Source organism: Nicotiana attenuata, chromosome 7, assembly GCF_001879085.1.
Source record: "Nicotiana attenuata strain UT chromosome 7, NIATTr2, whole genome shotgun sequence".
NCBI classification, from domain to species: domain Eukaryota; kingdom Viridiplantae; phylum Streptophyta; class Magnoliopsida; order Solanales; family Solanaceae; genus Nicotiana; species Nicotiana attenuata.
Genome location: NC_031995.1, coordinates 42,991,320 through 43,007,079, shown reverse-complemented (window position 1 = coordinate 43,007,079; position 15,760 = coordinate 42,991,320). Strand labels below are relative to the sequence as shown.

At 37.2% G+C, this 15,760-nt stretch overlaps 2 protein-coding genes across 9 annotated transcripts; one reads left to right on the top strand and one right to left on the bottom strand.

Moving 5' to 3' along the window:
• Window positions 2,712-5,829, top strand: LOC109228984 (leucine-rich repeat receptor-like protein kinase PXC1). Its single transcript, XM_019394269.1, has 2 exons — window positions 2,712-4,296; window positions 4,872-5,829. Exons 1-2 carry the CDS (start codon window positions 2,943-2,945, stop codon window positions 5,549-5,551), a joined length of 2,034 nt encoding a protein of 677 aa, XP_019249814.1. The 5' UTR covers window positions 2,712-2,942; the 3' UTR covers window positions 5,552-5,829.
• Window positions 9,905-15,502, bottom strand: LOC109228982 (probable DNA-3-methyladenine glycosylase 2). Of its 8 annotated transcripts, none has more exons than XR_002068487.1 (4): window positions 14,083-15,502; window positions 13,850-13,943; window positions 10,381-10,512; window positions 9,905-10,294 (listed from the first exon to the last, which is right to left on the bottom strand). XR_002068487.1 is itself a non-coding variant. In XM_019394263.1 (4 exons), the coding sequence occupies exons 1-3, from the start codon at window positions 15,120-15,122 to the stop codon at window positions 10,465-10,467; spliced, it is 1,182 nt and encodes a 393-aa protein (XP_019249808.1). In that variant the 5' UTR covers window positions 15,123-15,502; the 3' UTR covers window positions 10,208-10,294; window positions 10,427-10,464. The 8 variants fall into 8 exon arrangements, 6 of the variants coding, with proteins under 6 accessions (XP_019249807.1, XP_019249809.1, XP_019249813.1 ...); XM_019394263.1 differs by having other exon boundaries at window positions 10,208-10,294; window positions 10,427-10,512; XR_002068488.1 differs by lacking the exon at window positions 13,850-13,943 and having other exon boundaries at window positions 14,083-15,497.

The following is a 15,760-nucleotide window of genomic DNA, read 5'->3' as shown; positions in this document are numbered from 1 at the left end:
GAGCCTCCATCTCATCCACCCCCTCCAATACGATGAGTAACATCCTCGTCAATCTCCCTGTTGCCTTGAATAATAGACCCAAGATACTTGAAACTCTCTCTTTTAGGGATGACTTAAGTACCAATCTAGTAAAGTGTTGTTATAGAGGACATATATTAAACAACATAAAAGATCGATTCCGAAAACAATATAACTTTTATAGTGAATGGTTATTATTAAGCCTGTCCAACGGGCCGGGTTGACCCGTTTCCGTACCGGCCCAGACCGGTTGAAACCCGGACCGGTAGTTAGGGGGCCGGGTGGGCTGGGTTGGGGGGCTGGTCCGTTCACCAAAAAAGATCCGGTTAACCGGACCGGTCAACAAAACTTACTGTTGAATCGGTTAACCGGATCGGCCCAAACTGGTTTAACAGCTAGAAATCTGATTTTTTTTTTTTAATGTCATATGACCGTTGCCCAACGGGTTGATTGCAAGAATAGTCCTTTTTTGGGTAATGCCTTTTAAAAAATAACACTTTTTGTAATCACTAATTTAGCCCTTTGAAAAACTATAAATACACCCCCATCTTCTTCATTTCTTCACTCGTCTCTCATTTCTCAAATTCTCAATTCAAGTTAAATCATGCCCCGTACTTCTAGAGCGCGCTCATATGTTTGGGAACACTTTGAGGTGGTAGAAGAAAATGAAGAAGTTCACAAAGTAAAGTGCAAGAACTGTGGTCTAGTATTAGATCTTCGTCTATAGTGGGTAGGCACAGGCTGTTTAAGGAGGCATATCAAAAGTTGTCTTGAGCGTCGTCCAGAAATTCGTATTTAAGTTGATTTGAGACAATTTGTGTTATTTTAAAATTATTAGACGTCTTTATGCTTAATGTTTTAATTTGTTAGATTAATTTGAAGTATTATTATGCAATGAAAATTTAGTTTTACTCTTTTTTCGTTAATTTAGTTGTTGTAAAATGTAAACTTTAATTTGTAAGTTTGAAATAAAAAAAGAACTTGCAAATTATAAGTGCAATTTTTTTTCCATCTTCATTGTATTCTATTATCTTAAATTCTTAATGAAATATTCAAAATTTCAAATATAAAGATTTGAAAGCTTTTGCATCCTTTTATTCAAACACCATTTTTATAAGATTGTTTTTTGTTTTATATTTTTACTTTATTTTAATATAAATTACAATAGTTATACAAAATATATATTTAAAAAAAAAAAAAACTAACCCGACCCGGCCTGGCCCCTTGGACTCGTAACCCTTCCGGTTCATTTTTCACCTGGATGGACTCGGACCCGTTAAGCCCGATTTTGAATAACCCGTAACGGCCCGAATTGGAAACCGGCCAGTCACCTTTTTTCCCAACCCGGACTGGCCCGGCCCACCCGTTAAACACCCATAGTTATTATATAGGGATGTTGTTATAGAGATGTCAGATTGTATTTATAGGTAGAACTTCAAGTTTAACAAGTCTTAGGCCTCATTTGTTTTTTATAAGATTAAGACGTCTGAATCTGAATACACATCTGAATATCAAGATGTGTATTAAGATTAAGACATCTGAATCTGAATACACGTCTGAATATATTAAGATGTGTATTAAGATCTGAATAGAAATAATTATGACTGTTTGATTTTTAACATCTGAATATATAAAATTTATCTTTATTTGAAAATTAATAAACATAAAATTCAAATGAAATACTAACTAGTCTTATATTCTATCAATAAAATATATAGTTTTTTAAAATATGATAGTTGTTGGTGGTGATGGCTAACGGGTGAATGCCAACTAGAGGCGGTGGTTGGCAGAGGCGGATCCAGAATTTTAAGTTTATGGGTTCCTGTCGCAATTTCAAATTAATATACAATAATAACTGGGTTCACAAATAGATATTTATTAAATTTTTTTAACAAAAATACAGGGTCTACGCAAAAGTTACTGGGTTTCCGGGAACCCGTATACTACACGCTAGATCCGCCCCTGGTGGTTGGTGGTAGTTTTGGTTGATGATGGTGGTCCATGCTAGTAGCTAGTAATGATTGGTAGTGGTGGCGATTATGATTGAGGATGGTGGAGGTGGGTGGTTATAGTTAATAATGGCGGGTGGTGGTAGTAGTTGTGACTGAGGAGTGGGTGGGGTGGTGGTAGGTTATAATGATGCGTAGTGCCGGCTGTGATTGTTGATGGTGATGGGGTGGTCAGTTGTGGTAGATGAGGTGAATGAGTGTTGATTGTGGGTGGGAATGATGGTGGTGGGAGTGGTGGGGATAGTAGTTGGTGATAGTCGATAACGGTGGCGGCTATAATTGAGGATGATGGTGGCGTGGTGGTGGTGGAGGTGGTGGTGGTGGTGGTGGTGGTGGTTGAGCATGGTGGTGGTGGTGATTGAGTATGGTGGTGATGGCGGCAGTTAATAATGAATATGTGATAGCATCTTAATGAAATTAAGTCTCTATTATAGATCTTAATCATACATACCTATTCAGACCATTATGTGAACAAATGAGGCCTTAGTCTCTTGCTTGCCCCATAGGCCGAACTTAAGTTTAACAAGTGTTTACGCTCGCTTGTTCCATGAGCAATACTTTTAACTTTTGACCTAAAAAAATTGACACGACGATAAAAATTACGACCATCCATTTTTACGGTGCAATTTCTGTTAACTTTTTCGCTTAAGCTAGAGAGGGAAAGACATAAACAAACTGACACTGTACACAAATTCAACTCTTTCGAACTGTTCTTTTTTCTTAAATTTCACACTATGTCACTATCTAATCTACAATGTACACAAATTCAACAACTTTTTTTTGTACTGTTTTGTTCCTTAAATTTCACACAATCTAATCCACAATTCAACTTGTTTGTTTTCTTCCTAACTTTTTTAAAAAACTCAACTCCTCTTTACTCCCCACTTCCCGCTCTTTATGCCTTAAACCCCAAAAATGAACCGTTTTTCCTCCTCCTCCGCCATTCTCCTCCTTACATTTCTCATCTCCACCACCATCACCGCCGCTACCGCCGCCGTCAACGACAACGACACCGCCGCACTGCTCCTCTTCCGTTCTCAAACAGACATCCACGGCACTCTCCTACACAATTGGACTCTTCCAACTAACTCCACCACCGCATGCACCGCCGCATGGCTCGGTATAAAATGCATAAACCACCGTGTCTCCGCCGTGATCCTCCCTTCCTTCAACCTCCGGGGACCCATCACTGCTCTCTCTTCGCTACCCTTCCTCCGCCTTCTTGACCTCCGTAACAACCGCCTTAACGGTACTCTCACACCCATTACCCAATGCATCAACCTTAAGCTCATTTACCTCTCCGGCAACGACTTTTCCGGCGAAATTCCGCCGGAAATTTCCTCCCTCCACCGTCTCCTCCGCCTCGACATTTCCAACAACAATCTCGAAGGTCCAATTCCAACCCAAATATCAAACCTCACCCGTTTACTCACACTCCGTTTACAAAACAATGAACTTTCCGGAACTATTCCAAGAATCTTGAATTCACTTCAAAATCTTAAAGAACTAAACTTTTCGAATAATGAGCTTTTTGGGTCTGTTCCAAAGAGTTTATACAACCGTTTTGGCGAAAATAGTTTTGCTGGAAATGAAGGTTTATGTGGAATTGGCAATTTACCTCAGTGTTCATACATAGGTGAAACAGAATCACCACAAACAGTTCCTTCAAATCCAACTTCTTTACCTTCAATTTCAACTGAAGAACCGGCGAAAAAATCGCGAAAAGGTTTAAGCAAAGGAGGGGTAGTAGCAATAGTAATGGTGAATGTAGTAGCATTGTTAATTGTAGTGTCATTTGTAGTAGCATATTATTGTGGGAAATATTCAAGAGAAAGTTATTCAATGTCAGGAGGAAGTGAATGTGGGAAAAGAAGGAGTAGTTATTCAAGTGAAAAAAGAGTATATGCTAATAATAATGGTGGAGATAGTGATGGAACAACAACTACTGATAAGAGTAAGCTTGTGTTTTTTGATAGGAGGAAACAGTTTGAACTTGAGGAATTGTTAAGAGCATCAGCTGAAATGCTTGGGAAAGGTTGTTTAGGAACTGTTTATAAAGCAATTCTTGATGATGGTTGTACTGTTGCTGTAAAAAGATTGAAAGATGCAAATCCATGTGCAAGAAAGGAGTTTGAGCAATATATGGATGTTATTGGGAAGCTTAAACATCCTAATATGGTGAAACTTAGAGCTTATTATTATGCCAAGGAAGAGAAATTGCTTGTCTATGATTATTTGCCTAATGGGAGTTTGCACTCACTTCTTCATGGTAAATTTAAGATTTGTTTTGTAATTTAAGCAGTTAATTTACACCCCTTCGCCAGAAAATAATACTGTGTAGTTGAGTCAAAATTTTATTTTTATGTATATATCAACGACGGAGCCAGGGGCCGGAAGGTGTTCATTTGGACTCCTTTCGCCGGAAAATTATACTGTATATATTAGGTCAATTGAAGGGGAGTCTTGGCGTAACTGATAAAGTTACTGCCATGTGACCAGGAGGTCATAGGTTCGAGCCGTGGAAACAACCTCTTACAGAAATGTAGGGTAACGTTGCATACAATAGCGGAAGCTTAGTGCACCGGGCTTATACTAGGTCAATTACATTTTATGTATATACAGTAGATATTGAATCTCTTTGACTTCTTCGTATGTTTACTTCTTTATATACTGAACCTCCTTACTGAAATTCCTAAGTTCCGCCACTAGTATATATATTATATGTTGAATCTCCTTAACTATTTTATCTGTTAATTTTTCTATATTTTGACACCCCTTGGTAAAAAATTTGGCTCCGCCACTGAATTTCAAGATTGTCTCTTTTGGGGGGCTTGATTTTCACAGGGAACAGAGGACCAGGTAGAATTCCATTGGATTGGACAACAAGAATTAGTTTAGTACTAGGGGCAGCTAGAGGGCTAGCTCATATACATGAAGAGTATGCAGATTCTAGAATTCCACATGGAAATGTGAAATCATCCAATGTGTTGCTTGACAAAAATGGAGTGGCTTGTATTTCTGATTTTGGGTTGTCATTGCTATTGAATCCTGTTCATGCAATAGCTAGATTGGGAGGATACAAAGCACCTGAACAAGCTGAAATCAAGAGGTTATCTCAAAAGTCTGATGTTTATAGCTTTGGAGTTTTGTTATTAGAAGTGCTTACCGGTAAAGCTCCCTCAGAGTACCCTTCACCGACTAGGCCACGCGTTGAGGAGGAAGAAATGGCTGTCGATTTGCCTAAATGGGTTCGATCAGTAGTCAGGGACGAGTGGACTGCTGAAGTGTTTGATCAAGAATTGTTGAGGTACAAGAACATTGAGGAGGAATTAGTGTCAATGCTACATGTAGCTATGGCTTGTGTTGTGCCACAACCCGAAAAAAGGCCTACAATGGTTGAAGTGGTTAAGTTGATTGAGGAGATCAGAGTTGAACAATCTCCATTAGGTGAAGATTATGATGAATCGCGCAATTCTCTATCGCCTTCCCTTGCCACCACCGAAGATGGACTGCCCGGTTACTAATTTTCGTCTTCTCGGGTGTTTCACAATCCCAGTGTATGTTCAATTTGCAGCATCTTACTGCAAATAGTAATGGACTTATGTTTCTTATGGTATGTTAGTAGTTATATGGTTGCTTTTTGTTATTCCAATTATTTCACTTATGGGAAGTCTGAAGATGGAACAAGCCTAAGAAGTGCAGGAATCAGTCCATTGTGTAGTTTTCCTTAATGTAATGTAATGTTAATTCTTTGTATTTAATTCATTTGCAAGATTGTGTTCCAAGGCAAAGCTTCAATATAGATAGCAAAATGGTAATGATAGGGCTATTTGCAACTTAGTCAAAATATGGCTAGTATATAGTGCGCACCACTTATCAGATTCAGGGCAAAGCTTCAATGCATGATTGTAAATACTCCCTCCGGTAAGGGGTCGTTTGGTTTGAATACAGCCGCTTATGCTGGGATAAGTTTTGCTGAGATTAGTTATGCTGGAATTGGTTATCCTGGTATTTTTTTATCCACTGTTTGGTATATTGTATTAAAAATGACAATTGCGTAATTTCTAAGAAGAAGGTATAAGTTATCGCGGCACTAATTACCCCACGCCCTACAAGGTATAAGTTATCCCGGTATTAATTTTAATTTCGGGATAACTTATACCAGATTTGCTAACCAAACAAAGTATTAAGGTGGTATTAAATTTTTATACCAGCACTATATCTACTTATACCTCATACCAAACGACCCCTAAGTGATTTTTTTGACTCTTTGCGCACATATTAAGGAATTCATCTTTTAGCATTAATTAACAATGAAATTGACCATATTAACCTTAATTTGCTCATTAAAAATATAAGAAATTATTCTTAGGCTCTTTACTCCAAGGACAACTTTAAAAAGAAGAAATTAATTTCTTTTTGATAACTAAAATTATCAAATATTTTGAACCACAAAAAAAAGGATCAAAAAATTACTTAAAATGGACCGGAGGGAGTACCTCTTATTATTTGCATTAACTTCACTGATGTCCATTTTGCAAGTATAATCTCTCTCAAGTCATAAAGAAGAAATGTTACGTTAACAACCAGCATAAAAATAACATTATAATTTAAACAAATAAAATTCTCCGAATATTGAATATGAATTATTTATTTATTTCAATTGTCCAATTTAATAACTCCATTGAGAATTGATTATATAATTTGCAGTGAAAGAGCTTATGGATTATTTAAGGGAGAAAACTCTGTACTTTACAAGAATAGTTGAATTTTCAAAGAATGAACTCAGTTATTGTAATTTTCAACTATTTCAAGGGCTAAACGAAATTATCGAAAAAAAAGATATCTGAGCATGTCATGATTTTTCTCTGTCACGCTAATGCATGCTTCATTATATTATAGGACGAATATTTGCTTTTCGTCTACCCTATGGCCTACTCGAGCATAGGGGTGTTCATGGTTCGATTTGGATCGATTTTTTCCTAAAAAGAAACCAAATCAAGTAAGTCAGTTTTTCAAATATAAGAATCAAACCAAACCAATTAAGTCGGTTTTTCTCGATTCGGTTTATGTCGGTTTTTCGATTTTTTCGGTTTTTGTCGGTTTTTTCTTAAATATAAGACATGCACTACCAAACACATATTCCGGCGACCACATTTTTAACATAACACTATCAAATCAATTGCCCTTTGAGAAATCTATTATTTACCAAAATATATTGATGATAATTGAATCAAATAGTGATGAATAATTTAAGGACTCAATTAAAAATATGTTATTTTTAACATGAAATGGATTCTTACACTTAACAAAAGAAACTAACAATCAAACTAGAATATAAAGGTAAAAAACTGTACTAAAAGTGCAAACGATTAACATTCACCATAAATGTTTTGAAACTTTGTATAAAAATATACATATATATAGGTGTAATAATAAATTTGAAATAGCTACTCCTATAGTCGGTTTGGTTCGGTTATTTTTTTATTAAAACCAAAACCAAACCAAATTTGATCGGTTTTTAAAATTCAAAACCAAAACCAAACCAAACCAAAAAGTATCAATTTTTTTGGTCGGTTAGGTTCAGTTTTTTTCGGTTATTTTTTTATTAAAACCAAAACAAAATCAAATTTGATCGGTTTTTAAAATTCAAAACCAAAACCAAACCAAACCAAAAAGTATCGATTTTTTTGGTCGGTTTGATTTGGTTTTTCGGCTTTGATCGGTTTTTCGGATTTTTATGAACACCCCTAATTAGAGCATCGGTTCAAATGCCAGGTCAATTCGGTTCAACAGTACCCGATTAGGTCATAAAAGTCTGGGGTGTACTGCCAACTTAATGTAGGAAGTCTAACTTCAGTAATTATGATGAGTAACAAAAAAAGGATTTTGGTTCAAGTGAATTATATTTACAGTGTTAATGTATAAAACTTGAACCCAGAAAAGTTATTAAGAAATATTGTGAAGTGAGGGGATTAGGAGAGATTATGGACTGAATTTTGTGACAACTTAGTCGTTTCATGATTTACAGTAGGCGAACAACGGATGAGAGTTTAATTGCGTAGTGGTTTATGGATAATTGAAAAGTGTACATCTTTTGACTAAATGATTATACCAAGGGACTTAAATTTAAATACTTTTAATAACACTATTGTACAAAAAGTGATCAAATTGTAAAATTGAATAATTAATAAAGCATTACCAAGTGTTACACACTTCTATTTATTTTTTACACTTAAGTGTGAATATTATGTAGCACATACACACAAGTTAAACGTAGCATTACGAACTTTTGTAAATATCCACCCACCACAAACTATTTACCCATCCCTACCCATAAAAGTATTTCCTTACCCATTTTTTTTAGCCAAGCCAAATCAAGCCAAGCTAAGTCAAGCCGAACCAGCCGAGTCGAGCCAAACCAAACCAAATCAAGTGAAGCTAGGTTAGGTAATTAATTTTAACTGGATATATATATATCGTAAATAGTTTTCAAATAGATAGTAAAGGGTAATTATTTTAAGCTCAATTGGTATTTTGCATAAATTGCTCAGTTTATTTAATTGTATATTCGTCACTATCATTTCACCTAAAACCAAGTCAAACAGTGGATATCAACGCATCCTAATTCAATCTAACCTTCCTTTGATTTTATAACCGAAAATCAACAACTACTCGAGGAATAAACATATTAACCACGAAGGGTTTGTGGTGGAATAGAGAAGATCATTCTAAACATAAATTTTAATTAGAGATCTCGAATTCGAGCATTTAAAAAAAAGGTAGAAAGTGCTTCCCCTATAATGGGTCTTAAGCGACACGAATTCAGATTAATGAGGCTCCAATATGTATATCGAACATCGAGCGAGAAACCTAAAAAATAAACTCAGTAATATGCTGTGAGAAAGGTCCTTCTTAAGTGATTGAACTCATGTACATCAAGTGATCTCCTTAACCTTTTTGTCATTTGTCATGTGGTAAATTTGTTTTCCCAAAAAGTTTAATTGGAAACGAACCCGCAGGCACTTGCTTTGTCTCTGAGTTAAGGATTAATCACTAGTTATTATTTAGTTCCATCACAATTTACTTTGATACTTCTTCCGTAAGTTTGTCTTAATTTATTTTCCTTTCTCAAGATAAAAGTTTTGCTGTTTCTATATACTGAAAATATGTACTACTATTAAGGCAGCTTTGTTTTGCATATATGGCAAGAGTGATCATAAATTATTTCACTTCAGGCATTTAACCATGATTAAGTAATAAATATGAATATATAAAAGACATGTCTTACATTCGTTGGTTTGATGTGAACACAGTAAAGTTTTACCACTCCATTAACTCATAGTCAAACTTGACAATTTTATTAGAAGGTAAAATATAGCAGCCTTGAAGATGAGAAGAGATTGACACACTCGTTCTTAACAATTATAAAATCTCTGCTTTTTAAATGTGCTGTTATTGTGAATGCTTGAGCTGAGAACACCTATTTAGTTCTCAGACACCACTTTCAGACACCACAAGCCAGAGGGAAAACAACCAGCCAAACGTACAGTGAAGCCTAAAGTGACAAGCACCATACCACAGGTGCTATGCCTGATAATTTTCCTTGATCAAAAAATAAATCTGCTGTTTTTAGTTTCAGCACTCAGTGGATAGTTGGTTCACCCCTTTAGCCCTTCTACACTAATATACCAGACTTGGTTCATGACAGGATTCAGACTCATAATGTGCACCTATCTTATATTCTGAAATGTAACACTTTTGGTTGAACTGAAGCTATTGGATGAATGCCGCCATTTAAAACCCAACATAGGATAAACGAGATGGATCTCAACCGCAAAAACAAGACTAAAAAGGATAGAAACAAAGACACGTGCTGTATCTCTATCATAGTAAAGTTTATTTATATTATACCTCGTTGCTAAAAATCACAATGCAGTTGGAAGCCGTTTATTCTCGTGATTTTACATTTAAATGGGACAAGAGAATTAAGGAAGAGAAGGGGGGGGGGGGGGGGTGTAGAAATAGTGAGCATTGTATTACCTCTATACGAAGAAAGTGCAGTCCCTCACATCAATCAAACAAACGAGGCTCTTCCATATAGCACATCCCTTTACAGCACCTAGCTTAGCTCAATACTAACACTAGCTACAGAATTTTGGTGCACAGCATCTTAGGAAACTGATTCTTTATTTGCATACACATTCCAGCCTCAGCGAATAGTCTGACATCTGAACGATTTCGGTCATTGGCTCCAAATGCAAGCCCTGAAACCAAAGTGTTAAATGATGCAAAGATCAATATCCTGGTATTCCGAATAAAAACCTCAAACATAGACAGGAATGAATACTACCAAGTCAATAAAGCACAAGGTGGAAACTCCAATCAATCAACCACACCTCATTCTCACACCAATTGGGCATGATACATTAATCGACTATATTACTTCAGCTCTAATCCAGCCCCCTTTTCTTTCACAAAGATTCTTAAAGAAAGAAAATTAACGAATCAGTGAATAACATCGGAAAAAGAGGAAAAAACAGCGCAAGAAAAACAATGCTAAGATACCAACAGTAGCGAAAAACTGGGCAAATTAAAAAAGGGGTGCACAAACCAAAAGAAATATTTTAACCTAACAGCGTTCTAATTGATTACACACCTCATTCATGTAGGAGGATAGGAACAGCCAACTATGCAAAAAGGTGTAATAATTGGATTGAGAATCTCAATCTCTCAAGAGGATAACACTCCTCCCATTTCTCACCAAACACTCATCAATTCTGAAATATCCATTTGGAGTGTCATTTATACAACTAAATCTTTCTAAAAAGGTTGAGAGATTAAAGGTTATTACTACGATTGAGTTAATGATATTACTTCGTATAATTGATTTGTTCATCAATAAATAGAGCTTAAAGAGTAAAGGTAGCTAATCTTAGCTTAGGGAATAAGGTTAAAGGTTCTTAGGACTCCAAGAGTGCGTTTGCACCCTTTTGCTTGAGTGAAAATGTAGATAAACTAATTAAAGGTGCATTAAAAGTTTATCTGAGAGATCCGCCTGGAAATTGTAGCTGGCCCAGGGGCAGATCGGACCAGAATGGCCTGGTTACATAAATTAAATAAACAAAGAGAAAAGGGTCATATTTTTCTCTTAAGAATCTACTTTACCTCAGAAATTTGGTAAAAAGGCCTAGAGTAGCTGGGGCAAGTTGGCAACCATTCACTAAGTCGGAGTAATTAGGCAACTACTATCAAGCAACTAGTTAATGGTGTTTAATTAAGCAATTTCCTTAGGTAAGGAATGATTAAAGGACTAAGCCTTGTTGTACATGACCATCATTACAACAACAGATACACAAGTGTAAAGAGCATGCTCTCTCAAAAAATTTACGATTTGTCTCTAACCTCTTCATAAGGCACAGAAAGAATTTAGGATCCTTGCCCCAGGATCTGCACCTCACTGCCAGATGGTTTCACCCTTTAAAATCCTAGACCTCAAGGTCTTCCACCTATCCATTGAAAATCTTTCACGGGTTTTGTCTAACTTGTCGCCTTTTTGTCTTGGAAAACGTGCCATGGCTGATTGAGATATGTGCAGTGTTGTGAAAAGCGCTCGCTTCAGCGCTTAAAGCGAGAAGCGAGACCTCGGGGGCTTCTATGATGTGAAGCGTAGCAGGTTGAATAAAGCGAGCGCTTCTCGCTTCTCGCTTTAAGCACAAAGGGGCTTGTCGCTTCTCCTCGCTTGCTCTTCACAACACTGGATCCGTGTTTATTTTTCCTTGTTCCACGCCCCACATGAATGCTAGGATCCAATGGTGCGACAGTCCTATACCCATTTAGTTTTGTAGCAGTAACATTAGTAGTCATGTCATTAGACTACGAGGGTGTTTGGATTGGCTTATTTTAAGTGCTTATTGGCTTTTAAGCACTTTTCTAGTTTTTTGTGGTGTTTGACAATGATAAAAAGTGCTTAAAAGCACTTACTTTTATGCATGAAAAGTACAAATATAAGTCAAAACCCAAAAGTTGGGTATTACCAACTTATAACCTTTGGCTTTTAGCTAATAAGCTACTTTTTAAAACCAATCCAAACACCCTCTACATTAGTTCCCACATCAACCTATTAATTCAGCAACATAACTGTCTATTAGCTATATATCAATCAACAGTGCTTTAATTCTAAATCGTTTGAGGTCGACTATATCCATCATCTTATATCCATTCATCCTATATCCATTCTGCTCAATTCAGGGACTGCCTAGGTGGCTAGGTCCCAACAAATTGAATATTTCGTTGCCCTATTTTACTTTGGCCGTCGACCTACTAAACCTTTATCTATTTGGATTTAAAACCAACTATACTTTGCAAAACTAACATAGGTAGAGTTCATCGCCAACTCCACCAGCAAATGAAATCAAGAAACTGTCCATTAGCAAATAGTATGTCGTATCTTGAGGGTTAGGGTAAATTGGTGTCATAAACTATTATCTAAAAAACTGTGTGTGGGGGCGTGTGTGTGTGTGTGTGTGTGGGTCGGGGGGGGGGGGCTTTGATTTGGCAAGTGGACCTAAATTTTTTTATGACGGTGGTGCTTCGGCCAGCTTGTGCATACCTCTGACTATTCCATCGGGTACCTGCAACCTCCCACCAACACAGGTGTCGAATAACTCTATCCACCAAGCCTTAGGCAGATGGGAAGAAATCACCTAGTACTTTTTTGCCTCCATTGGGATTTGAACCTGAGACCTCATGGTTCTCCGTCCACTTTATCGAACACTAGACCACACCCTTGCGTTCTTTGGCTAGTGAACCTATTACAGACATGCACGACAAATGTGCGCTAATAGGTTGCATATTAGGTAAACCTAAATTGGGTTCTCTACTTTCCAAATGACCAGAATAAACGTAGAAATTCAATAGCTAGAACTTAGAAGAAAGAATAAGTTTGTTTTGGTTTAGACCAAAACAAATATGGAAAAGACAGCAATGAACATTTTAAATAGCAATATGGTGCAGTTAATGAATTGACAACCTTACTAATGAATAAGTTTACGACAATCAGCAATCATATTTAATACATACAAGTAAAATGTAAGGATACATTTTCAATTTTACGCACCAGTATCCAACATTTCATAAATCTCAATGCATCATAAATTAAGTGCTTATATGAATCAAACACTTTGACATTTTGTATAACGTGGTACCCTACTTTGTTTCAACCACTAAAACAACCATATCTGCTCTCCCCCTTCCTTCATTTGGTGCTACATACTGCAGCCCACTTCATGCTCACTAATGTATATACTCCATCTTTTTTCCCTCTACAGTCACCTGATTTTACATATAAATACATAAATTTTCACAACCAAGCACGAATCAACCTCATTCCTCAAGGCATGTCTCACAAAAGGTAAAAAGTCTACTCTTCTTTCAATCTGTTTCTTTTTTTCCAGATGAATCTTTTTTTCCAATATTTGATACACCTAAGCTCCAATATGACTTCCAAACCAAACTCAACATCCAAAACCTAAAGAATTTAAGATAGTTTGACATATATACAAAATTTCCTAACTACAACCACTGGAGAAAGTTTAAGAAAAGCTTCTTTAGTCATACAACAAGCTGTTTGATTCCAGTTTGAACATTTTGATAATTTCGAAAGCTATTCATGTAAAGCCATCATGCAAGCAAGCATAATAAACATTAACCGATTTTTATGAAGCCATGATTGTGAGCATATATATGGAAGCAACAGTCAGGATTTTCCATCCACAACTAAATATTGTCTATATTATCATTAAAAAGAGATAAGAAATTACTTCAAAATATGTATGCAGGTTGTTGTCTAACGGCGCAGTGAATGTAAAACACAGTGCAAGCCATTTGCAGATTATCTCATGAGCAATTAATAGACTGCAAAAGAATTCAAATTTAAAAGCAACGGGAAGGCAATCGAAGTTCAATCACAATGAAAGGATTAATGACCACGCACCACTCTAGAATTTAATATAGAAACGACTATTATTACTTCAGGCGGAAAATAGTCAAATACCCAAGATTCCCAATGCCATTTATAGGCTCGAGAAGCTGCAACTGATGCTGCTGTGTCTCCTGTCCTGTCTGAATTTGCTGCAACGGCTGCACATTACCAGCATCAATTGCAGCTGCAGCAGTAGTTGGAGTCCCTTTCCCCTCCACAAACCTCCACATATACCACGCCCCAGCTGACCTATATGGTCTCCATTTCTCGCACAAGTGCTCCATCTGCGACGGCCTAGGTAATTCCTCTAATCCGTATAACAACTGCACACCTTTCCTGACCCCCAAATCACTAACAGGCAAAACATCCGGCCTATGCAGTGAAAAAATCATGAACATATGCACTGACCAAGAACCAATACCCTTCACCATCGAAAGCATGGTAAACAATGACTTATCATCCATCTTTACAAGCGCATCATCACACAAAATCCCATTTTTATACTTATTAGCTAAGTCATATAAATAACTAGCCTTTCTCCCCGAGACACCTATCTGCTTGAGCTGTTGAGCGGATAGGGAGAGGACGACGTCAGGGCAAACGGCATCCTCTCCGCCACAAAGGGACACGAAGCGCGTGTAAATTGAGGTGCCTGCTTTATAAGCTAGTTGCTGGTACAGAATGCTCTTGCTTAAGGCTAAAAACGGAGAATGGTGTGATTCAAATTGAGGGACCGGAAGTGTGTCTATTAAGGAACCGAGAAGCGGGTCGGCTGAACGGAGGTGTAAGAGTGCATTGTCGATTTCGCCGTTAGCTGATAAGGGTTTGATGATTTGGGGCAAAACCCTAGATGATGATTTCGGTGCGCTCTTTCGGCGACTCTTGGTGGATGCTGGCGTCGCGGAGGATGTGGTCGTTTGTGGGGTTTTTGAGGAGGGGGTGGAAGAGAGTTTTCGGATTTTCTGGGGTCGAATTGGGATTTTGGAAGGGTTAGAGGGGTTTGGGGGAAGATCAACGGGAGAGTTGGATACAAGGGTGGAATCGGAATCGGGTAGAGATTGGGGTGGAGTTTGGGTTTCGGGTTTTGCTTGTATTTGGGTTTGTTCACCCATGAGCGCTAAATAGGGGCCAAGGGAGATTGGCTGATATTTTTCGGCGGTTGTGGAGGGGGAGGAATTGGAAGTTTCAGGTGGCAATTGACGGCGACGGTCTGGGAACTGAGTGTAATGGTTATCCGAGGAGTAGCCGGAGGATTTGGGTTTTGTTACGTTTATTGAATTGTTTTGTCAGAGAACGTAATTGATATCGCTAAAAGTCAAAGGTGTGGTCTTGTAGTTATTGAGGTAGGAGATAAAAATTATAGAAAATCATCAACAAAGTAACCAAAAAAACAAAAAAAGTCATCATATTCGTTAGCTTTTGGAATTTGATGAGACATTCAAACTCCGTTTGTACCATCCACAGACTCAAATGTAGTCAATCCAGATGATGGTAAGACCCAAGACTATCGCATTGAGTGCTGCTCCTGTTACAATTCAAGCGCTATTAACGTAAATGTCTTGAGAAATTAAACGGGCAAAGAGATAAATATAGGAGATGAAATTACGAATTCATTAGTGCATTGCGATTTCATTATCGTAACAAGCTCAGCTCGACGCAATGTTATAGTTGTTCGACCAAAAAGTATAACACCTTTTTGTTAAACCAATTCGATAATAAGATGGTTGTTTAACCAAAAATAGTGAAATTT